Below are 26,107 nucleotides of genomic sequence, written 5' to 3' on the forward strand. Positions count from 1 at the left end.
CGTGCCTGGTTTGATACTCCAAACTTCACCCCCTTCTCAAAGTGGGCCATCTTTATCTGGTTGAACCCGGCTCTCCTCTTCGCCAACTCCGCAGCCAGGTCTTGGTAGACCCGCAGCTCACTTCCTTCCCAGGTACACTTCCTGGTTTGCTTCGCCTGTCGTAGGATCTTTCCCTTATCCAAAAAATTATTTAATAGATTTCATAGAATTTACAGTGCAGAAGGAGGCCATTCGGCCCATCGAGTCTGCACCGGCTCCTGGAAAGAGCCCCCTACCCAAAGTCAACACCTCCACCCTATCCCCATAACCCAGTAACCCCACCCAACGCTAAGGGCAATTTTGGACACTAAGGGCAATTTAGCATGGCCAATCCACCTAACCTGCACATCTTTGGACTGTGGGAGGAAACCGGAGCACCCGGAGGAAACCCACGCACACACGGGGAGGATGTGCAGACTCCACACAGACAGTGACCCAAGCCGGAATCGAACCTGGGACCCTGGAGCTGTGAAGCAATTGTGCTAACCACCATGCTACCGTGCTGCCCATTGCCCAATGCAGCAGCACTGCCATCGCCCTCGGCAGCTCGCCCACCTGCATCCTTCTCCTCAGTGCCCTGTGTGCTCAGTATGCCTCTAGAGGCCAATCAAGTGCCCCCTCCCCCCAACAACTTCTCCAGCAAACTTGCCACATACACAGCAGTTCCGCACCTTCAATGCTTTCAGGCATCCCAACAATCCTCACGTTTTGCCTCTTGGATCGATTCTCCAGGTCTTCCAGCTTCTCCCTCAGCCTCTTCTGGCTTTCCCGCAACATTCCCAACTCTGCAGCCAATGAGGCCATCTGCTCCTCATGCTTCCCCACTGCCTCCTCCACTTTCTGAATCGCCTGGCCCTGGGACTCCAGCCTCTGCTGCACTCACTCAATCCCAGATCTTAACGGCTCCACCACCTTGGCCAGGTTTTCCAGGGCCTTTTCCCTCTGCTGCTGGAACTTGTTGTTGAAGAACTCCACCAGCTGCTCTGTTGACCACTTGACGGGCAGAACACCCCCCTTGTCTTCCGCCATCTTTGCCTGTGTCACACCACGAAAACTCTCCTGCTCCAACTGCTCTTTCTTTCTCATGGCACTCCTCATCCGCTGATCCATGCACCAGCTACACCTGAGGGCACTCCTGCACCCTTCGGGCGGGGAAAGACCGAATAAACCCCACCTTGGCGGGTGGATCAAGGAAAACCCCAAGGCTTTTTACACTTATGTGAGGAATAAAAGAATGACCAAGATGAAGTTAGGACCGGTCAAGGACAGTAGTGGGAACGTGTGCATGGAGTCTGAAGATATAGGAGAGGCCCTAAATGAATACTTTTCTTCAGTGTTCACAAAGGAAAGGGGCCATGTTGTTGAGGAGGATAGTGTGATACAGGCTGGCAGGCTGGAGGAGGTAGATATTCGGAAGGAAGATGTGTTAGAAATTTTGAGAAGCCTGAGGATAGATACGTCCCCTGGGCCTAATGGGATATATCCTAGGATTCTTTGGAAGCAAGGGATGAGATTGCAGAGCCTTTGGCTTTTATCTTTATGTCCTCACTGTCTACAGGAATAGTGCCAGAAGACTGGAGCGAGGCGAATGTTGTCCCCTTGTTCCAGAAAGGGAATAGGTATAACCCTGGGAATTATAGGCCGGTTAGTCTCACTTTGGTCATAGGTAAATTATTGGAAAGGGTCCTGAGGGATAGGATTTATGATCATTTGGAAAGATGCAGCTTAATCCAGGATAGTCAGCACGGATTTGTGAGGGGTAAGTCTTGCCTCACAAGTTTGATTGTATTCTTTGAGGAGGTAACTAAGTACATAGATGAAGGTAGAGCAGTTGATGTCGTATACATGGATTTTAGTAAGGCGTTTGATAAGGTGTCCCATGGTCGTCTCATGCAGAAAGTAAGGAAGTGTGGCAGAGAGGGAAATTTGGCCAATTGGATCAGTAACTGTCTATCACATAGAAGACAGAGGGTGGTGGTAGATGGTAAATTTTCATCCTGGAGCCCAATCACCAGCGGTGTACCACAGGGATCAGTGCTGGGTCCTCTGCTATTTGTGATTTTTACCAATGACTTGGATGATGGAGTTGAAGGTTGGGTTAGTAAATTTGCTGATGGCACCAAGATTGGGTGAGTAGTGGATAATGTGGAGGGCTGTTGTAGGCTGCAAAGAGACATTGATAGGATGCAGAGCTGGGCGAAAAGTGGCAGATGGAGTTTAACCCTGATAAGTGCGAGGTGATTCACTTTGGTAGGGCAAATTTGAATGTGGATTACAGGGTTAACGGCAGGTTTCTGAAGAATGTGGAGGAGCAGAGAGATCTTGGAGTTCATGTCCATAGGTCTCTGAAAGTTGCCACCGAAGTGGATAGAGCCGTGAAGAAATCCTATAGTGTGTTAGCGTTTATTAACAAGGGGATTGAGTTTAAGAGCCGTGAGGTTATTCTGCAACTATACAAGATCTTGGTTAGACCACATTTGGAGTATTGTGTGCAGTTCTGGTCACCTCATTATAGGAAGGATGTGGAAGCACTGGAAAGGTTGCAAAGGAGATTTACCAGGATGCTGCCTGGATTGGAGGGTAAGTCTTATGAGGAAAGGTTGAGGGAGCTAGGGCTTTTCTCATTGGAGCAAAGGAGGATGAGTGGTGACTTAATTGAGGTGTATAAGATGATGAGAGGGATAGATAGAGTGGACATTCAGCGACTTTTTCCTCGGGTGGATGTAGCTGTTATAAGGGGGCATAACTGTAAGATTCATGGTGGAAGATATAGGAGGGATGTCAGAGGTAGGTTCTTTACTCAGAGAGTGGTTGGGGCGTGGAACGCACTCCCAGCTATGGTAGTGGGGTTGGACACTTTAGGAACTTTCAAGCGGTTATTGGATAGGCATATGGAGTGCACTAGAATGATTGGGAGTAGGTTGAATTGATCTTAGTTTCAGACTAGTTCAGCACAACATTGTGGGCCGAAGGGCCTGGACTGTGCTGTACTATGTTCTATGTTTGAGCGGGAGCCACCAAATGTGCGACCACTCACTCCATGGCCGTCACCGGAAGTCGCACTGTAACAATTCTGTGATTCTCTGCCACAATGACAGCCGGACTGAAGGCCAAGAAGTGGGAATGGAGGGCTGTCATGCTTAAAATGCGGAAATATATAACATTTTGTTTACTGGAGATATGTTTGAAACTTGAGTTGAGATGCTTGCTACAGTTTGACGCCTGCTCTTTATGCTTCTCTGTTTCATTATCTTCCTTTGACTTATTTTTAATAATTTCTCCATTCCCTTCCCTTGCCAGATGCTGTGAATACTTACCCCAGATCCTCAATTTTTCATTCCTCCCTAAACCACAATGACCTCTGCTGTCATTTCCACTGTCTTGATGTACCTCAGCTGTCCTGTGTGTGTCCTACTGACTGTTAAGTATTTCTTGATGTTTCTGATTCCTGAGCTTATTGACTTTTGAGGCAATTTTTTGGATTTGGATTTATTTATTGCCACGTGTACCGAGGTACAGTGAAAAGTATTTTTCTGCGAGCAGCTCAACAGATCATTAGGTACATGAAAAGAAAAGGAAATAAAAGAAAATAAATAATAGGGCAACACAAGGTACACAATGTAACTACATAACACCAGCATTGGATGAAGCATTCAGGAGTGTAGTGTTAATGAGGTCAGTCCATAAGAGGGTCATTTCGGAGTCTGGTAACAGCGGGGAAGAAGCTGTTTTTGAGTCTGTTCTTGCTGTTCTCAGACTTTTGTATCTCCTGCCCGATGAAAGAAGTTGGAAGTGAGTAAGTCGGGTGGGAGGGGTCTTTGATTATACTGCCTGCTTTTCCCAGGCAGCGGGAAGTGTAGATGGAGTCAATGGATGGGTGGCAGGTTCGTGTGATGGACTGGGTGGTGTTCACGACTCTCTGAAGTTTCTTGCGGTCCTGGGCCGAGCAGTTGCCATACCAGGCTGTGATGCAGCCAGATAGGATGCTTTCTATGGTGCATCTGTAAAAGTTGGTATGGGTTAATGTGGACATGCCGAATTTCCTTAGGTTCCTGAGGAAGTATCGGCGCTGTTGTGTTTTCTTGGTGGTAGCGTCACTGTGGGTGGACCAGGACAGGTTTTTGGAGATGTGTACCCCATGGAATTTGAAACTGCTAACCATCTCCACCTTGGCCCTTTTGAAGCTGACAGAGGTGAGTGCAGTACTTTGCTTCCTGAAGTCAATGACCAGCTCTTTAGTTTTGCTGGCATTGAGGGGGAGATTGTTGTCGCTGCACCACTCCACTAGGTTCTCTATCTCCCTCCTGTATTCTGAATCGTCGTTATTCGAGATCCGGCCCACTATGGTTGTATCGTCAGCAAACCTGTGGATGGAGTTGGAACTAAATTTTGCCACACAGAATTTTCTTCAACACTTCAAAATATGAGTTTTAAAATACTGGTAGGGTCGGAAACTGCTGATATTAATGAGGAAATCTTTCCGGGAACATTCCTGTGTTTGAGGTGTTACCCAGCGTCAGGCACCTGCCTGCTTATATCACCAGCTGTTATTTTCGGCTGATGGGTCCCGAACGTCCAGTGGGGATTGTCCCAAATTCCCCTTACCACTTCATCAAATGCACCCTTTCTCCGTGAGTTCCACTGATTCTCCCACCATGGTCGCGGCAGGTACCGTGTAGAATTGGGATTAATGTGGAATGCTCAATCCACAGATCAAAGAGCATTTCAGATTTGATATGGTTAATGAAGTCAAGATATGTTGCTCAGAAAGGAACCATTTTGGCCACCGTCCCTCTACCAGTGCTAACTGTTCACCTGGAGTTATCCATTTTAGCCTAATGGCTCACCCCTTTTCCTTTGCCCTTCAATTTTATTTTCTTTCCCAGTATTTCTCCAATTCCCTTTTAATCACTGTCCGTCTCTGCTTGTGCTAAAGCGTTCGTTGTTTTCAGAACCCTCCGGTTGTGAACATTCCGACTAACTTCATTATGTGGAACACCTCCATCATCTTCTCTGATATGATGGGGAAACACTTTTTTTTCTGGACTTCACCTGTATTTTGTATCTTATAATGAGACATGAACCCCACCTTGCTTTCTTTCTTCATTCTGACTCTGTGAGTAACTATTCCCAAGCTTCTTCAAGAGTACCTTCTCACAGCATAACCTCTGCCCTTTTAGCTGCCCTCCATTCTTTCACCCTTTGTAAATTTTAGCTCACCTACAGCTCTGAGGCCCATTTCAGAACTCACAGCAGATCCTTTCACTCCTGTGCTCAGCTCACTGAGTCACATTGGCTCCCGATCCGACAACGCCTCATTTTAAAAATTCTCATCCTTACATTCATGCCCACCCATAGCCTCACCTTCTCCCTGTCTGTGTAACCTCCTACTGCCCACTGAGGTCTTATTTTTCCATCCAAATTTGGTTTTTCATTCATCCCCAATTCATTTGCCCCACCATTGGCGGCCATACCTTCAGTTGCCTAGGCCATAAATTCTGCAATTTCCTCCCTGAACCTCTCTGACTCTCTGGGCAGGATTTAACTAAATAGGAACAAAGTCCCATAGCGAATGTATTAATTTTTTTTTAAAAATCTTTATTATTGTCACAATCAGGCTTACATTAACACTGCAATGGAGTTACTGTGAATAGCCCCTAGTTGCCACATTCTGGCACCTTTTCGGGTACACGGCTAGAGAATTCAGAATGTCCAAATTACCTAACAGCACGTCTTTCAGGACTAGTGGGAGGAAACCGGAGTACCCGGAGGAATCCCACGCGGACACAGGAGAACGTGCAGACTCCTCACAGACAGTGACCCAAGTCGGGAATCGAACCCATATTAGCCGCGTGTTTCCCGGTGCTCACCACACCGAGAAACACAACGCTATAAAACGGCACCCGGGCTAGATAGAGCGCCTCAGCGGGGAACGCGTGGGCGAGGCCAGACATATCCCCGTTTTGTGCACTAAGGCTGGAACTCCTCAGTGTAAATGGGGCTGGATTCTCCGATTCTGAACTAAGTGCTCACGCCGGCATAGGAACAGTAGCCTTTTATGACCAAATAAACGACACAAAATGGGCACCGATTTGGGCAGCAGGGTAGCATGGTGGTTAGCATAAATGCTTCACAGCTCCAGGGTCCCAGGTTCGATTCCCGGCTGGGTCACTGTCTGTGTGGAGTCTGCACGTCCTCCCCCTGTGTGCGTGGGTTTCCTCCGGGTGCTCCGGTTTCCTCCCACAGTCCAAAGATGTGCGGGTTAGGTGGATTGGCCATGCTAAATTGCCCGTAGTGTCCTAATAAAAGTAATGTTAAGGGGGGGTGGGGTTGTTCGGTTACGGGTATAAGGTGGATTCGTGGGTTTGAGTAGGGTGATCATGGCTCGGCACAACATTGAGGGCCGAAGGGCCTGTTCTGTGCTGTACTGTTCTATGTTCTATGTTCTATGATCCCCCATCTATTGGGGGGCTAGCAGGCAGGCAGCGTAGCTCTAGCCGCCGATAAGGCTGGAGAATTGGCGGGTCTGTGGTTGCACATGCCCATGGTGTCGGCCTGCAGCAGCCGCACCATGTAACATGGCGTCCGCTGCGGATGGGCCCAGGCTGCCAAATAGTGTCCCCCTTTGCCCAGGCTCGCCAACTGCGGACCATGTCCCACCAGAGCCCCTAGCCCCTGCCAAAGCTTCCATTGCCCGCAGATTGGCTCTCCCCCAACTGTGGCGGCGGTGGACTCAGTCCGCAACCGCCACGATGAGTTTGCGACAAAAAATTGCATGAGAGACACGCGCCGTTGGGAACTCGGCCCGCCGGGGGGAGGAGCGTCGGGGGGTGCAGGGGGGGGACCTCAGATAATGTCCTGAGGCCGGCCATACGGCCTGCGGCGGACCCTTAGAGTATGCCATTTTGGATGGGGCGGAGCATCGCAAAAGCAGCGACACCCCCAATTTCGGTACCAACATGCATTCTGCGCCCGATCACCGGACGTGATTTCTGCGTTGGAGACCGGAGAATCCCGCCCATGGTGTCCCAATCTTTGGAATCCCTGAAGTGACCCCTGACCCCTGAAAGCCCCAAAGCATTATTGGAGAGTCCCTGCCCCCCCCCCCCCCCCCCCCCCCAAACCCCCCCTCCCTCTTCAACACCCATGCAGGGCACACCCAACCCGATCGCCACCATTCTCAAAATACCTTAGCATAGTTGGTGCCACCCAGGAACCCTGCCAGTGCCACCTGGGCCCCTTGGCAGTGCCAGGCTGGCAAGCAGGTGGCAATACCAGGGTGCCAGCTGGCAGTGCCAGGGTACCTGGGTGGCACCAACCATGCTAGGGTACCACCCTGCCCAAAGGGCTTGCACCAGTGGGCCTCCGATCCCCTGGGAGAGGCCCACAATTTTTTTTTTCAAAAAATATACTTTATTCATAAAATCTCTAATAAACATTACAGAACATTTTGAATTGTTATGACTTACATTTCCTCCAAAGTTACACATTCACTTGACTTTCTTGCATTCAACTGGGATGACATTCCACACATTTCCCTGTTTATGTTACAATTCTTTCTTAAGTATTTACATCGTCATGTTTCTTTCAATAATTTTATACATTGGAGTGTTAATGACCCAGACCGAGGGGTTTTACATGGTTACCAGCCCCTCGGAAGACCTTACACAGTGGCTTTTCCACATTGCACCTTGGCGGCAGCTGCCCCAAGCTTGAGCGCATCCCCCCACAAATCCCGTTGTATCTGGTCTTCGTTTGTGGAGACTGAATGGTGCTCGCCCGAGGTCTCCACGGCAAAGGGGATAGATTGGGAAACTGCACATTAAAGTGAGACGAGCTGTCTTGCATTAATATGCAGATTTGCCTGAAAGTGAACCCGCCCACAATGGGCAGGATTTACATCGCAATGTCTCGCAAGATCACGTTAGATCTCGTGAGGATTTGTGAATCGGGTAGATCCCAGGAGTTGTGTTTCCTGGCTTCTATCGGCCACGAGGTACCACCATGAGCTGCTTTCTGGGCGCAAACAGCTGTTTGATTGTGCCCTCCATCTCTCTCTCTATCTCTTCCTTTAAGACATTCCTTTTAGTTTTCCTCTTTGACTGGACTGATTAAATGTCTCTGTATCAAATTTTATTTGATAATACTTCTGTGAAGCATTTTGGGATGTTTTGCTACATTAAAGGCTTTAGTGCGTTGGGCTGGCATGGACATGATGGGTCAAATATCCTCCTCACATGTTGTAGCTTTCTTTGAATCAAGACCAGGCATCATATAGTTACAGGCAGTTATTCTTGTTATTTCCACTTGATTTTTTAACCTGTCATTTTCAAAAGAAACTGATTGTGATCCTACCTTGAAAACGCTGTGAATGAAATATACACGTTAAGGTCAGAATTCTCCGCCCGTCCCGTGTCTGCATGGGTCTGACCCCCCCACAACCCAAAGGTGTGCAGGGTAGGTGCATTGCCCCTTAATTGGAAAAATTGGATAATCTAAATTTATTAAAAATAGAATTCTCCGTCCGTTCGCACTGGCGGGATTCCCCGGTTCCACTGCAACAAATGGAATTTTGGCTGACCGTCAAAGTCCCCGTTCTCACCGGCAGTGATGGCGGGATGAACTTGGATCGGAGAATCCCGGCCGAACTATGGCCTGATCATTTTGGTGGTATCTTGGCCTATATTGTTCCAGGGAGATGGTGACGTAGAGGTAATGTCACTGGACTAGTAATCCATGAGGTCCAGGCTAATGCCACGAGAACTGGTGCACTTTAAATTCTGTTAATAAATCTGGAATATAGTCTCAGTGATGGTGATCATGAAGCTATTATTGACTGTTGTGAAAAGGAAAACTCATCTGGTTCACTAGTGTCCCTTTTCAGGAAGGAAATCTGCCATTCTTACCGAGTCTGACCTACATGTGACCCACAGCAATGCGGTCGACTTTGAGCTGCCCTCTGAAATGGTCGAGTTCAAGGCAATTAGGGATGGGCAGCAAATGCTGGCTTTGCCAGAAACGCCCACATCCTGTGAAAGAATAAACAATCAGGGGCGGGATTCCCTGTCCCACCGCACCAGATTTCCGGCGTGGCGTGCCGCCGGGATTCTCCACCTCGCCAGCCGGCCAATGGGGGCCATTGTGGGCAGCCCCACGCCGTCGGGAAATCCCTGGGCTGCTGGCGCAACGGAGAATTCCGACAGCGGAGAATCCAGCCCCAGACCTTAAACGAGTGTGCTGATTAACTAGGTGATTAACATAATGTGCACGTTTATTGTTTCAGCTGTTGGATTTCAGAGAAGTCGTATCACGGATACTGGGCTTGAACGTGAATGCTCTTGCGCTTCCTGACTATGAGATAATCAAACGGTTGGAAAAGCTGGCCCAAGCTCACCACACCTCCGCCGTGACAGCACTGTGCCTGGACAACTCGGTGGGTAAGCTACACCAGGGCTACACGGCAGGATGTGAGGCCAGACAAAGGTTGGCGGGCAGTCTGAACCATCCAGGTCCCAAGCCAATGACCGCGTTGCCAGCACGAAGACCAAAGTGTGGCTCATCGTAAAACATCTGGATACTTTTAAAATTGACTGATGCCAGTGAGCAAAGTAAAAAAAGTGTTTATACTGATCATTTCGAGACATCACCGCTTAGCTGCACCCCTCTTTTCCCAGGATAATCTTCCAACCATAAACTTAAGTGATTGGCCATGGGTCAGTAACACCCTCACCAATGTCAGAAAATTGTGGGTTCAAGTCCCACCCCAGAATCTAGGCTGACATTCCCAGTGCAGCACCAAGGGAATGCTGCATGGTTGGCGATGCCATCTTTCAGATGGGATTGAGACCTTCTAAGGTGTGTGGAAAAGATCTTGAAGAAAAGGAGCCACATTCTCTCCTCGCCAATACTTAGACTTTAAAATGCATCATTCAAGCAGAATATCTGGTCTGATCACATTGCTGTTTGTGGGAGTTTGCTGTATGTGAATTGCCTACTGCATTTTCCTGCATTATAGCAGTGACCACACTTCAACGGTTTATCTGTGAAGCACTTTGGGGAGTGTCGAGGTCCTGAAAAGTGTTTCATGAATGCAGGCTGTTTGTTTACTTTCTTTCTAAGTGCCAGAGGCAAAATGATGGTAGCTACGCAGGAAGAAGCAAGAAGATGGGAGTAGAGGCCCAATCAAAGTGAAAGCCACTCAAAGCAGACAGGGCAGGGAGGCAGCTGGATGGAAGAATAGAGGAATTTCCAGAGAACAGCAGCACAGACACTGAATGAGTGACCAGTTGTTAATTGGGTTGTTGGGTTACATGTAGTAGAGACGTTTTCTAAGCTAATCGATTTGGGACGGGTGGTGGGGGGGGGGGGGGGGAGTGTTGATGGCAGCAAGGGTGTGGATGGTGTCTGAGAAGTACAGCTACCCATGAATGTGTTAAGCTTCTCACTGCTGAGAATTCTGTACAATTTGACATTCTTTTTGCCGAATATGGAGTTCCCTCTCCCGTCGCCCGAGACCTTCGCTTCCCAACATCCAGGGCCCCAGGCAAGAGACTTTTTTTATTATCCTGTCATAGGATGTGGGCATCAGTGGCTAGGCGGGCATTTGTTGCCCGTCCCTGAATGCCCTTGGGAAGGTTCTGGTGAGCCGCCACCTTGAACTGCTGCAGCATCCATCGCTGTTTGGTACAATTGTGTGTCTTGCTCGGATATTTCAGAGGGCAGTTAAGTTACTTTGTGTCTGGAGTCACATGCAGCCCAGACCAGGCAAGGAATGCAGATTTCCTTTCCTAAAGGGGTATTAATGATCCACTTGATTGCTAGCTTCATGGCATCACAAAGATTAGCTTTCAATTCCAGATTTTTATTTATTACTTTATATTTTGCCAATTGCCATGGTGAACTTTGGAACTATATCCCCCACAGAATTGGCTGGAGTCACTGGATTACGAGTTCAATGACATTACCACTATGCCACTGTCTCCCCTAAACATTGGATTTGTGGATCACCCAGGTCTGGGCACCTAGGGCTACTACAGGAGTGTAAGACTGCATAGTTTCCCAGTTGTTGGTAGAGCATAGATAATCACCGAGAGCCTGGTTAAACCTCAATACCACGTGGATCATTGGCAAGATTATTACCCATCCTTACCCATCCTTAGTAGCCCCAAGAAGGTGTCAAAGACTGACAGAGTCATGGAGTCATCAAAAGGAGACCATTTGGCCCATCAAGCCCTTTCCAGGTCATTGTTGAGCAATCCAATCAGTCCTGATACTCCTCACTCTACCCCACTGGTGCTGTTAGTTTATTTCCCTTAAGTGCCCGTCCAAAATTCATTTGAAATCATTGATCATCTCTGCTTCCACCACCTTCGTAGGCAGCAAGTTCCAGGTTATTACCACACACTAGACAAAAGGTTCTTCCTCACAACCCCATGATTTTCTTCTCTAAAACATCTGTCCCCTAGTCATTGTACTGTTAGCTAATGAGAATAGTTTTTCTTTGTCTACCTCATCTAAACCTGCCATAATCTTGTACACCTCTATCATTTCTCCCCCCACATCCTTTGCTTCAAATGGAACAACTCCAGCTTCTCCAACCTAACCTTGTAACTAAACTCCTTCATCCCTGTAACCATTCTGGTAAATCTCCTCTGTACCCTCCTCATTCTCCTCACTTCCGTCCTCATCCCTCCATTCCTCAACCTCAGTCATCCATCCCATTCGCCTCCAGTGAGCTCAATAAAGTTACAAAAATCTGACCCTGTGCCATTGGTGGGCTGGTGACCAGTGTCAGAGAGGAATGGATTATAAGCACTTGTTTCGCAGTTTGGGTGGGTTCGTCTGGTGGGATCTCCCATTGCAACTGCGAGAAAAACTATCGAAGAGGCTGGAGAGCTTTCAGTGTTTGTTGTGGAGGAAAGTTTTCCGCGAGCAACTCAGATTGTAGCAGGTATTGCCAGGAAGAGTAATTGAACAGGGAGCAAAGTCATGATGGTTCAGGCACAAACCAGATACATTTCCACCAGTGGAAAGAAGAGTCTCCTGGATGACTAAAACCATAGAGACAGTAAAGGAGGCTTATGACAGGAGGTGAAAGTGGGCCTTGTCGAACATCTGCTGTCAGTGTGTTGAAGTTATACCCATTGTGCTATTTGCTCGAGGTTGCAGGCCTTTGACCTGGATGAAGGATCGGCAATATAATTAGGATAGTGTGTGACTTGCAGGGGAGGTTGGAGATGATTGTGTCCCCGTGCACCCGCTGCTTTGCTGTTCTTGCTGGTGAGAGTCTTGAGGGAGGTTCTGTGAAGAAGCCTTGGTGGGTTGCAGCAGTGCATCTTGTTCATGGTACACAGAGCAGCCACAGGGCACACCGACGGTGATGGGTGTTTAAGATTATAGATTAGCTGGCTTTGTCCTGGATGGAGAAGAATTGGGGTGCCTCACATTAGGAATAGCGAGAGGTCTATGAATGTCCCTGCAAGGCGACATAGCAATCCAGAATTTTGTGAAGGTTGGAATAGGGCAATAGTTGGAGAGCATGGGTGGCTATAGAATTGATACCCCTATGTAGCCCTGAGGCAGTGCGACTTCTGACATTGGATAGAAACCTTTGTATCATTATGGTGTAAATTACATATCTCCTGTGCCAATAATTTGAACAGGGCTTCCCTGATCTTCTTTCATCACTTTAGTGAGGGAAACAACAGAGAAACAGTGGGAATTCTGCCTCCTGGAGTCTGGGCTTCTTTATGACGCTGCTGCCTTGTCAAATCACTGTTATCCAACAACAATGATTATCTGCAACTAAACATGGTTTGGGTGGAGGAGAAATTTGGCATTTTAGGCTTTGCACAGTTTTGCCTTTTCTGTTTCTTTACCGATTTTCATTTGCTCCATTAATTATGACAATCTTATCTTTTATTATTTCTCTTTATGGACCTGAAATCTGCACACAGATTGCATGGTGTAATTGAAAAATTATTTTCTCCTTTTCACTAGTAAGACAGATGTGAGGGACATTCTTGATGGTGGTGGTGGTGGTGGTGGTGGTGGTGGTGGGGGAGCGGAGGGGTTGAGAGCCAGGGAAGAAAGATCGGAGACATGGAAAAATAACCCTAATTTCTAAATACGACCCCCGTACTTGAAATTCACGACACTGGAATTAACTCCCCTCCAGAACAGAATACTTTAACCTTTTGCAATTTCCATGAAGAAGTGCCATTTATGTAACTTTGTGAACAACACAATTGGAAGGTGTGTAATAGCGAGATACATTTATTTTGGAGATTAAAATATTTTTGAATGTAAACCAAGTAATGTGGTGCTTGGAGCTTGAAAAGTGAACATAATGAAATAAATCTGTCATTGGTGTAATTATATAATATTGTGCCTGTACATTTCTCATGAAAAATGTTATTTCTGATCTGACCACTACAATAGCATGTGGTATTGATAGATATAAGAGAACAGGAATGTTATTACAAATGTAGATGCAGTATGGTATTTCGTCTGTGATCAAATGTATTTTTCTGGAGAATTTAATTGAATTGCACAGTACCTTTTTATATATTATTACTGAAAGAATAGGTTTGCCAACTGAGAAACTGGAGACCTTGAAATGTTGAAAGTTAGCAAAAAGTCAATCACACCGGAGTCAAGGCTGTTCCCCTCAAGTTCATAAATTTACATCTTAATGGTCGAAACGTCCTCCATTTTGTGGAGGAGCATCTGGAGGAATCTGGAAGACCTTGCGACAGCTGTAATAATGTGGCTTTCAAGGGCTGAAAATGCCCTACCATTGTTGCATAACTCAGAACTTCTTCAAGAATGTGGCCTGGAAGAGGTTTTGGTGCATTTTAAAAACACATTAACAGACCTTCCAGGCCCTCTTAGACACAAGGACATCCTCTTTTCTGAGGCAATCATTGCCTGTTTGGAGGTATGCGTCTCTTCATTCGTTTCTTCACCACCAGAGACATAGCATACCTCTGAAGGCAAATGTAGTTCATGCCAGACCCGAGCCTATATCCATAATGGAGGCATGGGATCATCAGCACAACCGCCCATTCATTAACAGATCTTTATAGAACCGCTGACGGAACACCAGCCCACCTGCGCACGGTAATGCAGTCATTCTTGAAGCTCTTCAGAAGTCCAAGCAGAGTGAGTTGTCCAGTGTTGGTTGCCCTTGCCCTCCCTCAGCTGGTTTCCAAAGATTGAATTACACACAAAGGATGCAGCGACAGAAGGAGATTAGTGATCTCACACCTAAAGGGCTGCATTTTCCCAGGCTTGTTCTGGAAGACGGGACCAGTGTTGTGTGGCGAACCCGATTGGCGAGCAGTGGAACTCATGGTACAATCTTTGAGTAGGCACCCAATTAAGAAGGCACCGCCAAAGTATTAAGGATGGCTGGCAGGTTGAGGAGGTGGAATGGCAATTCAGCACCCGTGATGGCAAGGGCTGCCAGCATCTTGATCAGTGGGGTTGGAGGCCTGTGGGCTCCCAAAGGTGGCGACTGTTATCAGAGCCTGTTCAGGAGGGTAGGCTGCTTCCATGGCATCCTCCTCTTCCAGGCATAATTCCAGCCATGACCACCACTCCGGGTGGTGCTGCTGAGCCGCCGGCCCACCAACTGGCTGGCACTTCTTGGGGAAGGCAGCCATCCTTTAAAGGAACAGCAGCCCTGACGGCAACTAAACCGCCTAAAAATGTAGCCAGACGTCAGCCACAGGTGGCTGAGGTGGGGCTTTCATGGCTATCTGGGCCATCAACAGGATCTCCATCGTGACAACAAACATCAGCCCAAAATTTGAATTCCGAAACAAACTGATGTACTCGCTGCGCATTTTACATTTTAAAAATTCATTCATGGGAAGTGGGCATTGCAGGCTAGGCCAGCATTTATTGCCCATCCCCAATAACACTTGAGCAGGAGGTGGTGAGCTGCCTTCTTTGAATGGCTGCAGTCCATGTGGTGTAGGTATATTCACCCAAAAATCTGGAACAATTGAATTTTGTGCCCATAGTTTCTTTTCAATTTCCTTTTTTTTTTAATCATTCGAAAGCCTCAGCAACAGCAGTATGATTATAAACAGAATGTTCTGATTTAAAAGTTTGAATTTAAAAAAAAATGTGATTATGAATTCAATTATTTTTAATAGCAGTAATATTTGAGGGAAAAGATTTTTTTCTCTGAGGGAGCATGCCAATGTATGGATTTGATATATGAGTACTAGTTCTGGCCTATTTGTACAATTGGACCACCTCTAATTAATTTATATTCAAACATTTTATCGTCAATTATATGTTTTCTTCCAGGTGCTACATCTTCATTTCATTTCTCAAGTAATCAATGAGTGGAAAGGTATGCTTAAAATCCAACTCCTGATTCTGTTTCATTTTTACCATTTTGAGATAAAACTAGTTATATCTTTGTCATTTGCGTATAGGGAGCTGAGATATTTTCTTCTTATGGGGAGTTTAATCTTCTTATGGGCTAGGCAAACCAAATTTGCAGTAATGGTGCACTCAAGATAGTTTTCTAGATCAGTATGTTGAGGAACCAACTAGAGAACCGGCTATTTTGAGCCTATTTTTGTGCAATGCAGCAGGGTCAATTAAAAACCTTGTAGTGAATGAACCTCGGGGAAGAGTGATCATAATGTGGTTGAATTTTACATTGAGTTTGGGAATGATTCAGTTTAGTTCATTGAGATCTTAAATCTGAAGAAAGCAAACTATGTAGATATGAACGGCAAGTCAGCTAAGGCAAATGGGGAATCTCAAAAGGTATGATTATAGGTAGACAATGGAAAACATGTAAAGAATTAATTCATAACTTGCAACTATTATCATTCTGTTAAGAATAAAACCTCCAAGTATTACAACTGGTAACAAAAGTTAGTAGATAAAGGGAAGAGGCTTATAATGTCACCAAAATGAGTAGTATGCCTGAGGATTGGGAGGATTTTAAAATCCAACAAAGGATGATCAAGAAATTGAACAAGAGAAAATCAGATATGAGAGTCAACTAGCTCAAGACAGATTCACAGCTCTCTCTAAGCAAGGAAGATGCTTTCCACAGAGTACATCCCAAGGAGTCTCTAATGTAGGCAGGATATTCCACTGCAGCTACCACATGGTTTTGGCTGATCCGGAGACTCTCCCGCTCTTACTAACTGCCATAAGCGTATTGGAAGTATTTGCAAGTTAATAATAAATCTATTTGGCCACATTATGAATGCACCTTCCGTGTCCATCAGGTCCTGGAATTGAACTCACACCCTGAGCTTCTTGTTTAGAAATAGGGACCGTCCCAATGCACCACAAGACTTGGTGAATCTCCTTTAGCGGTGTAAAAAGAAATTAGTGAGAGTAATTGTAGTTCTTTAGAGGCAAAGACAGGAAAAATTATAATGGGGTATAAAGAAATAACAGAGACATTGAATAAACACTTTGGGAGGAATCTACCTAGCCCTGCAAAAAAGGGTTTAGAGGTGGAACCAGGAGAAAATTGCATATTAGGTCAACTCCCTGATACATTCTCATCTCTGAAGCAGTCAATAAGGAGCTATTTAAGGTGACTTAAGGACCCACTTTGGGCCAAGTTGCAGATATTACCTGAATCTCCTGGCATCAGACCAGCTCCTCAGTTAGTTGCGCAGCTTCCCAGTGGCAGGCCGGAAGGCTCTCATTTCACTGGTCCCGCCTTATTCAGCTACATGATTACAAAGGACAAAGCCAGGATCATGACCATTCCTGTGGAGAGATTATTCCTCCAGGCTCGAGGGGCTGAATTGCCCACTCCTGCTACTAGTTCTTATGTATCTACTTATGGTCTGACGGCACCTTCAGTTTGCAGAACCCTAATGCGACCTACCTGTCTCAGCAGTGCCCATCTCTCCTGTGGGACTGCATTGTCAAAAGCTGCAGACTCTCTGATTGGACCTCCCACTTGGGGAACCCACCTCATTATGTATTCTTGGCCGAGATCCCAGGCAGCTATTATAATATGAGAACACCCGTGCCCCAGAGGAATCATAGATTGACGGCTCAGGCTCTCTGACCTCTGTAATTGATTTCATTTAAAAAAAACAAATTTAGAGCACCCGATTCATTTTTCCAATTAAGGGGCAATTTAGCATGGCCAATCCACCCACCCCCCCCTGCACATCTTTGGGTTGTGGGGGTGAGACCCACGCAGACACGGGGAGAATGTGCAAACTCCACATGGACAGTGACCCAGAGCCGGGATCGAACCTGGGACCTCGGCGCCTTGAGGCAGCGGGGCTAACCACTATGCCATCATGCTGCCCTTGTAATTGATTTCATAATGTTTTTTGCACAAGTTCAGTAATTTCAAGGGTCTGTGGTTTTTGACATTTTAAAGGAGCTGGATGATTGAGGCTTTTATTGGCTTGCAGTCCGGACTATCTTTTCAGGCATAAGAGAAAATTATCAATGGAATACTTTTTGTCAAAGCTTTTTTTTTTACACATGCCTTTATACACTATGGGGTGCATTGGTTTGAAAAAGTGTATAGTGGGTTTTAAAGGGAATGGAAGTGCCATAGCTTTGCAGAGGAGCACGAGAGGCTTGAGGGAGTGGGTGGAAGAATGGAGCTTGCTATAGGGGACATGAGGGATGAGGATATGAGCAGGAATGGATAATAATAATTACAATCATTATTAGTGCTGCAAGTAGGTTTACATTAACACTGTTACTGTGAAAATCCCGTGGTTGCCACACGACGACACTTGTTCGGGTACAGAGGGAGGATTCAGAATATCCAATTCACCCAACAAACACGTCTTTTGGGACTTATGGGAGGAAACCGGAGAACCTGGAGGAAACTTACGCAGACACGGGGAGAATGTGCAGACTCCACACAGACAGTGACCCAAGCTGGGGATCAACCCGGGTCCCTGGCACTGCGAAGCAACAGTGCTAACCACTGTGCGACTGTGCCGCCCATATGGGGCTTGGGGAATGTTTGGTAGAGGAAGGGGGGGGGGGGGGGCTGAGGTTTGACGGCTGAAGGGCCTTTGTGGTTTTTTTTCCACTGGGACAACGTGCCACCGCACTTAGGTTGGCCTTGTAAACAGGCCGCCTCCACATCCGCCAACCCCTATAACTGCCTCTGCCCTCCTTCCGAGTTCAGCTGGCCAGATTCCAGGCTGTAGCCATGCCTCATCCCCCCCCCCCCCCCCCCCCCCCCCCCCCCCGCCCAAAGCCAGTGCTTTTCCCGTGGTGGGCGGGTAGAGCTGGTAATTTTACCGACTGCCGCTGCCCACTTCGAGTCTGAAAATCCAGGCCGGAAAGACTCCGAAAGAGGGGTTGGTCATTTAGGACTGAGATGAGGAGAAATTTCTCCACTACCAGTGGTTGTGAATCTTTGGATTTCTCTATCCCAGTAAGCTGCATGTGTTCAGTCGTTGAATATGTTCAAGATAGAGATACATTTCTGGACACTCAGGAAATCAAGGATATTGGGATAATGCCGGAAATATAGCCGAGGTAGAATATCAGCTTGATCGTGAAAGAGCAGGGCAGGCTCGAAAGGCTGAGCGGCCTACTTCTCCTTTTCACGTGTCTTTCTCAAAGTGTTCTCTGCTCTTGGAGTTCTAGCTGTTTTGTGGGACACAATCTGTTACTCTATTCTGCATACTGGAATTGGCTGGAATTAGGGGTTAGACCTTCTTCGGGAAATAGACATAAATCAGCTTGAATATTCAAGTATTATGATGGGCTGTTTGCCTGCTTCCAAGAAGTTTGAAAAAGAGTACATTTATGTTGTGTTTTCTGACAACACGTCAAATGTGATTAATTGTATGCTTTGTAAGTTTATTCTTGTAGGTTGTAAATAATTATATGGTTGATATATTACGCCTCCATTTTTTTCAATGTATATAATTATTATTAACATGTCAGTTGTGACTCGGTTGGCAGCACTCTCATCTTTGAGTCAGCTGCTTGTGGCTTCTAGGCCCCCTCCAGAGGTTTCAGTGTAAATTCAGGTTAACACCCCAGTGCAGTACCATGGGAGCACTGCACTGTAGGAGGCGCTGGGATTTGGATGAGGTATTAAACTGAGGCTGCGGCATGACTCTTTCAGGTGGATGCAAAAGATCTAAGGCTTAATTTGAAGAGCCCAGGTGTTCTTAATTGGGTCCTGGCCAACATTTATCCTTCATGTGGCATCACCAAAACAGATTACTGGGTCCTTAATTCCTCAGCATCTGTGGGATCCTGCTGTGCACAAATGGGCTGCCATGTTACCTGCACTCCCAACAGTCACTACACTTCAGGAGTAACTCATTGGGTGCAAAGTACTTTGATGAGTTGACAACGTTGGGTGAAATTCTCTGTTTGAGAGACTAAGTGCTGACACCGGGACTGAATCACGAGGGTTCTACGTTGAACGAAAGCAGTGCCGGTCCTGGAGCAATTCAGGGGCTAACACTGGGACCACATGGAAAACCTCACACTTTTCTACATTGTATTCCATCTGACACTTCTTTGCCCACCTTCCTCACCTGTCCAGGTCTTTGTGCAGCCTCTTTGCTTCCTCAACCACAACCTGTCCCTCAGCATACCTTTGTAGCAACAATGCTTTCAGGTCCTTCTTCCAGATCGTTAATGTATATCGCGAATAGCTGTGGTCCCAACACTGACCCCTGTGGAACACCACTAGTCACTGGCTGCCATCCTGAAAAGGACCCCTTTATCCCCACTCTCTGCCTTCTGTCAGTCAGCCAATCCTCTATCCATGCCAGTACCTTGCCCCTAACACCAGGGGCTCTTATCTTATTCAGCAGCCTCTTGTATGGCACCATGCCAAATGCCTTCTGGAAATCCAAATAAATCACGTCAACTGGTTCTCCTTTGTCCAACTTCCTTGTTACGTCCTCAAAAAATTCTAACAAATTTGTCAGGCATGACCTCCCCTTGACGAATCCATGCTGACTCAGTCCTATTTTACCATGCACTTCTAAGAACTCCACAATCTTATCCTTAATAATAGACTCTAAAATCTTATCAACAACCAGTATCAGGCTAACTGGCCTATAATTTCCTGTCTTCTGCCTCCTTATCTTCTTAAACAGGGGTGTTACATTAGCTATTTTCCAATCATCTGGAACCCTCCCTGCCTCCAGTGATTCTTGAAAGATCATCACAATGCCTCCACAATCTCCTCAGCTATCTCTTTTAGAACTCTGATGTGTAGTCCATCTGGTCCAGGTGAATAATCCATCTTCAGACCTTTCCGTTTCCTCAGAACCTTCTCCTTAGTGATGGCCACTGCACTCACCTCTGCCCCTGACTCTTTTAAAGTTCACGTATGCCACTGGTGTCTTCCACTGTGAAGACTGTTGCAAAGTACCTGTTCAGTTAGAACATAGAACATAGAGCAGTACAGCACAGAACAGGCCCTTCGGCCCTCGATGTTGTGCCGAGCAATGATCACCCTACTCAAACCCACGTAGCCACCCTATACCTGTAACCCAACAACCCCCCCTTAACCTTACTTTTTAGGACACTACGGGCAATTTAGCGTGGCCAATCCACCTAACCCGCACATCTTTGGACTGTGGGAGGAAACCGGAGCACCCGGAGGAAACCCACGCACACACGGGGAGGACGTGCAGACTCCGCACAGACAGTGACCCAGCCGGGAACCGAACCTGGGACCCTGGAGCTGTGAAGCATTTATGCTAACCACCATGCTACCGTGCTGCCCAGTTCCTCTGCCATTTCTTTGTTCTCTATTACTACTTCTCAAGCCTCATTTTCCAGTGGTCCAATGTCCATTCTTGCCTCTCTCTTATCTTTTAAATATCAAAAAAAAACTCTTGCAATCTTCTTTTATATTACTAGTTAGCTTACACTCATATTTCATCTTCTCCGCCCTTATTGCTTTTTTAGTTGTCCTCTGCTTGCTTTCAAATGCTTCCAAATCTTCTGGCTTCCCACTAATCCTCGCCACATTGTATGCTCTTTCCATTGCTTTTATGCGGTCCTTGACTTCCCTTGTCAGCCATTGTTGTCTTGTCCTCCCCTGAGCATCTTTCCTCCCCCTTGAGATGGATTTCTGTTGTGCCTCCTGAATGACACCAAAAAACCCTGCCATTGCTGTTCAACTGCCTTCCCTACTGGGCACTACTTCCAATCAATTCTGCCCTGCTCCTCCCTCATGTCTTTGTAGTTACCTTTATTCAATAGGAAAACCGTCACATCGGGGATGGAATTCTCTGATAATGGGGCTAAGTGTTGGCGCCATCGTAAATACCGGAGCGTTTTCCTATGGTGCCAACGGGCCCCATAGCCCACCGATTCTGCGGGCCACAAGGGGCCAGCATGGGCGCCACGAGAAGCGCGGGGGAGCGGCCTGAGATTGGCGTCCGATACACAGGCCGTGTCGTATTAAAATAACACAACCCCTCACACACAGCTGACACTCGTAAGATGGCCGCCCGCCGTGCAGCGCCAAGGTTCCGGAGGGAGGTGGGCGAGGCCATCAGCGCCGTCGGGCTGACACCCAGGACAGGCGACCAGTGCCATAAGAAGCTGCACGACCTACCCAGGGCAGCCAGGGTGAGTACCCAGCACTATACCCCTGGCACCACCCCCCTAACCCCCACACATGCGACGCCGCCTCCCCCCCTCCCCAGCCTTGACCCACATGGCTGCACCCACCCGTAATGGTGTCCGTGGCGTTGGCACCCCCCTGTCATTGGGGGCCGTTCCCGGCTGCCCCCCCCCCCCCCCCCCCCCCCCCCCCCCCCCCCCGCAGCCAAGGCCGTGCCCGTTTCGCCAGCCGAGGTCCCTACGCCGCACCCCACCTCCTCCGGCCGCATTGTCAGTCAGCACAACTGGCTGACAATTTTTTATACCAGATTAGAACCACACCAGTGTGACCTCAGGTCACGGTGTCGGGACTTCGGCCCATCCGAGGCGCAGCATCGTTGGGGGCCTGGAGAATAGCTCGTTGGGCCCTCTCTCGCGATTCTCCGGGTTTTGGGGGGGGTTGGAGGTTCATGAACCAGCGTCGGAACGGCGTCGCGGGCCATTTCGGCTTAAAAGCTTATTCTCCGAGCCCATGCAGGCTCGGAGAATCCGCCACTGATTCCAGCTTCTCCCTCTCAAAATGCAGGATACATTCTATCATATTGGGATCACAGCCCCCTCAGGGTTCGTTCACCTAATCAAGTCTAATCAAGTCTGCCTCTTTACACATCACCAAATCGGGAATTTCTTGTTCCCTAGTGGACTCTACCACAAGCTGCTCCAAAAACATCTCGTAGACATTCCACAAATTCCTTTTCATGGGATTTACTACGAACCTGATTTTCCCAGTCCACCGGCATATTGAAATCCTTCAAGATTTTGTTATATTGCCCTTATATGCCTTTTCTATCTCTGATTTATTTTCTGCCCCACATCCTGACTACTGCTCGGGGGCCTGTAGATAACTCCCATCAGGGTCTTTTTTCCTTTGCGATTCCTCAACTGTACCCACACAGTTCTACGCCTTCCAACCCTATATCGCTTCTTGCCATCGATTTAAGTTCATTTGTTGCCGACAATGCAACCCCGCCCACTTTGCCCATCTGCCTGTCCTTTCGATAGGACACATACCCTTGTATATTTAGATCCCAGCCCTGATCCCCTTGCAGCCACATCATGCCCACAACATCGTACCCGCCAATTTCAATTACCTTGTTCCGTATATTGCGTGCATTTAGGAACAACACCTTCAGTCCTGCATTGACCAGCCCCCTTCTCATATTTGTCACCTTTTTTGCTATGCCTGAAATTGGTTTCCTGCCGCTTTCTATACTCTGCTCTATTACGTGTTCTGGAAACTTTAAAGTCCTCATCATTAACTTCTCCTTTAACTTTGATTTTCTAATTCTCCATACAACTGAACCCTCCCCTCCCATTATTTAGTTTAAAGTCCTATCTCCAGCCCTAGTTATGCGTTTCGCCAGGATTCTGGTCCCAGCTTGATTCAGGTGAAGACCATCCCATCGGAACAACTCCCTCCTTCGCCATACTGGTGCAATGTCCCATAAATTCAGACCCATTTCTCCCACATCAATCTTTGAGCCACGCATTTGCCTCTTTAATCTTATTGACCCTGTGCCAATTAGCTCAGATAGTAATCCAGAGATTATTACCCTTTTGGTTGTGCTTTTTAATTTAGCCCGTAGCTGCTCATATTCCTTCAGAAGAACCTCTGTCCTTGTTCTACCTGTGTCGTTGGTACCTACGTGGACCACAACAACTGGATCTTTACCCTCTCACTCCAAGTTCCTGTGCAGCCCAGATGAGATATCCTGAACCTGAGCACCAGGCAGGTAACACAACCTTCGGGATTCTCGATCCTGGTCACAGGTAATAGTGTCAATATCCTTAACTATACCATCCCCAATAACGACTACATTTCTTTTCTCTCCCCCCATTTGAATGGCTCCCTGTTCCAGGGTGCTATGGTCAGTTTGCTCATCCTCCCTGCAGTCCCCGTTCCTGTCCACACAGGGAGCAAGAATCTCGGGGGCGATTCTCCGATATGGAGCCTAAATGTTCGTGCCATCGTGAACACAGTCGCGTTTCACAACGGCACGAACCGGGCCCTGACACGACTGATTCTAGGGGCCAGCACGGCACTGGAGCGGTTCACGTGCGCCAGTGTTGGGGCATCGTGGCGCGGTTGCGGCGATTCTCCGGCCCGGCGCGGGGCTCAGAGAATCTCCCCCCTCAAATCTGTTGGACAGGGACAAGGGTTGAGGCTCCTGCAACCCCACCTGCTGGATCCCTCTACCTGTCTGACTCGCAGCCACATCATCCTGTCTCTGACCACTGGCCGAATTAAAGTGAGTTAGTCTAAGGGGTGTGACTGCCTCCTGAAACACAGTGTCCAGGTACCTCTCCCTCTCCCTGATGTGTCGCAGTGTCCAAAGCTCAGAATCCAGCTGATCAATTCTGAGCCGGAGTTCCTCAAGCAACCAACACTTACTACAGACATGGTCACTGGGAACCACAATGGGGCCCACCAGCTCCCACATCATGCAGGAACAACACATCACCTGACCCTGCATCTCTATTTTATTTAATTAGATTTAATTTGATTTTTAATTTCCAACTAGGACAAGGCGGGCCACAACCGCAGAGAGACCAGAGGGAACCCACCAGACTTGCGGCCCCTCACCGCCGCTGAGTAGAGGGCATTGGACCCGGTTGGTGGGGCCACAGACCGGGTAGTCCCTGAGGTGGAGATCGGCATCGGGGAAGCAATTGAACCCCCGGTGGATTGCGATGTACCTATGGCACGCATGGCACCCTACTCCGCACCCCACTTCACCACCACTCCCCCACCCACGATCTAACCATGCGTCTTGCCTTATGTCTTGCACATCACCTGACAATGAGGTGGGCCCATCGGCAACCCCCAGCCTCAACCTCAAAACTCATCAAGTAATGAGGCAGGACCTGCTTACGTCGTGAGCCCCCAGCCGCAGCCCCATGACACCTTGGAGGACGCATCCGGGGAAAACACCACCTCTGTAGCACCAATACCCTTCACCTTCCCAGAGACACTCACCTTGGTTGGGCAGGTTAGTGAAGAGGCTCCTGGGGCACTATCTGGTGCTCACCACACACATGCTGCAGTACATCAGGGGGAGATAGGAACCCCTGAGGGAGCAGACGGTCGGAGGGCTCCCCTCACCAGGGATTAGCTGCCATCCAGACAGTTTCAGGCTTCTGGAAATGGTGGTCCTATCAATGCTGGAGATGCAGTCACAGAGCAAGGGACTACATGAGGGGTAATCTACAACCATCCAACGCCTGCAGGTGCAGTTGAAGGAGTCCAACCTCCTGCAGGGGCAGGAAGTGGTGCCAACAATACATCCCACCCAGGCCAACACCGAATGGGTGGCGCCCGCAGTGGAGGCCTTGCCAGTACGAAGGTATCGGCTGTAGCTCAAGATGTTCAAGGCCTGGGATACTTTGTGCAGGCAGTGGCCGAGACACAGGACAGGGAAGCCCTGTCACAGGCAGACATGTACCAGGGCCACCTGGACATTGTTGCGGCTCTCGAGAGCACGGCCCAGTCACAACGGGCTATGGCTGCGGGTATCGACGGCATTAGCCTGGCGCTGGTTCACCTAAGCCCATCAGAGAGAGATCTGGCACAATCACTGAGTAACATGGCACAGTCCCAGAGAAACGTGGCCTAGCCCCAGAAGAGCACGGCAGAGTCCCTGCGCTCTATTGTCGCGAGCTTTGAGACTCTGATTGAGATGCGAGCGGGCCTCCAGGTCTGGCAACGCCAGATGGCGGGGGAACCACTGCCACCAGCAGCTGACATTGTGCAGGAATTCCACTCAAACCTCACTAACACCAGCCACTGCAGTCTCAATTCATAGCTCAGCTTCTTGCCATATTACGTGCTGCCTCAGAGCTTTCAACCATTAAGAGCATAAACTCGGTTAAAAAGAGCCAGACTGAGTGCCTTAATTTAAACAAGAACATGCGTCAACAGGTGAGATGTCTGGTACGGAAGAATGAATAATTTCTGCTGAACATGCCTGTTTAAAATAGATATGATTTATAAGATGAAATAGATCAATATTGATTAAGTTTTGGTGCTTGTGGATCGGAATTTACTGTGGGCTAGGAACACTGAATTTGCACCAAGATCTCCATTTTCTCAGCCTTGGTCAGATTACATTCCGGAAACAGCACAGTCTGCTTCAGTACACTATGTTCTATACCGTAACGCCATATAAAGTTAGGGTCCAGTACATTTTGTTTGTTCAGCTGTGATGCAAAGGCACCTGATATGCCAAGCCAAGTGTCACCTGGGTCACTTTGAAGTGCTAACCTGATGGGCTGTGATCACTTCTAACAGGTGACCAATACTACTGAGGACGATGTGTGGACAGAGACTTTTGTGCTCCAGGCTGCAGGTGGCTTTTCTAAGTCGTTTTGGTATCCTTGGACTGTGCTGCATTATTGTTGGGTCTTGCATTTTAATGCTCATTATGGGCAAGAGGCCACT

General features: G+C 47.8%; 1 protein-coding gene across 1 annotated transcript in view; it reads left to right on the forward strand.

The window, feature by feature from the left end:
* ccdc170 (coiled-coil domain containing 170) overlaps positions 1-10,364 on the forward strand; it is a 141,489-nt gene extending 131,125 nt beyond the window's left edge. The window contains exon 13 of the mRNA XM_038819012.1: positions 9,323-10,364. Coding sequence (XP_038674940.1) covers positions 9,323-9,604 — 282 coding nt within the window. The 3' untranslated portion in view covers positions 9,605-10,364. The remainder of the gene's footprint in view (positions 1-9,322) is intronic.
* The last annotated feature ends 15,743 nt before the right edge of the window (positions 10,365-26,107 follow it).

This window comes from Scyliorhinus canicula, chromosome 1 (genome assembly GCF_902713615.1).
Source record: "Scyliorhinus canicula chromosome 1, sScyCan1.1, whole genome shotgun sequence".
Lineage (NCBI taxonomy): Eukaryota > Metazoa > Chordata > Chondrichthyes > Carcharhiniformes > Scyliorhinidae > Scyliorhinus > Scyliorhinus canicula.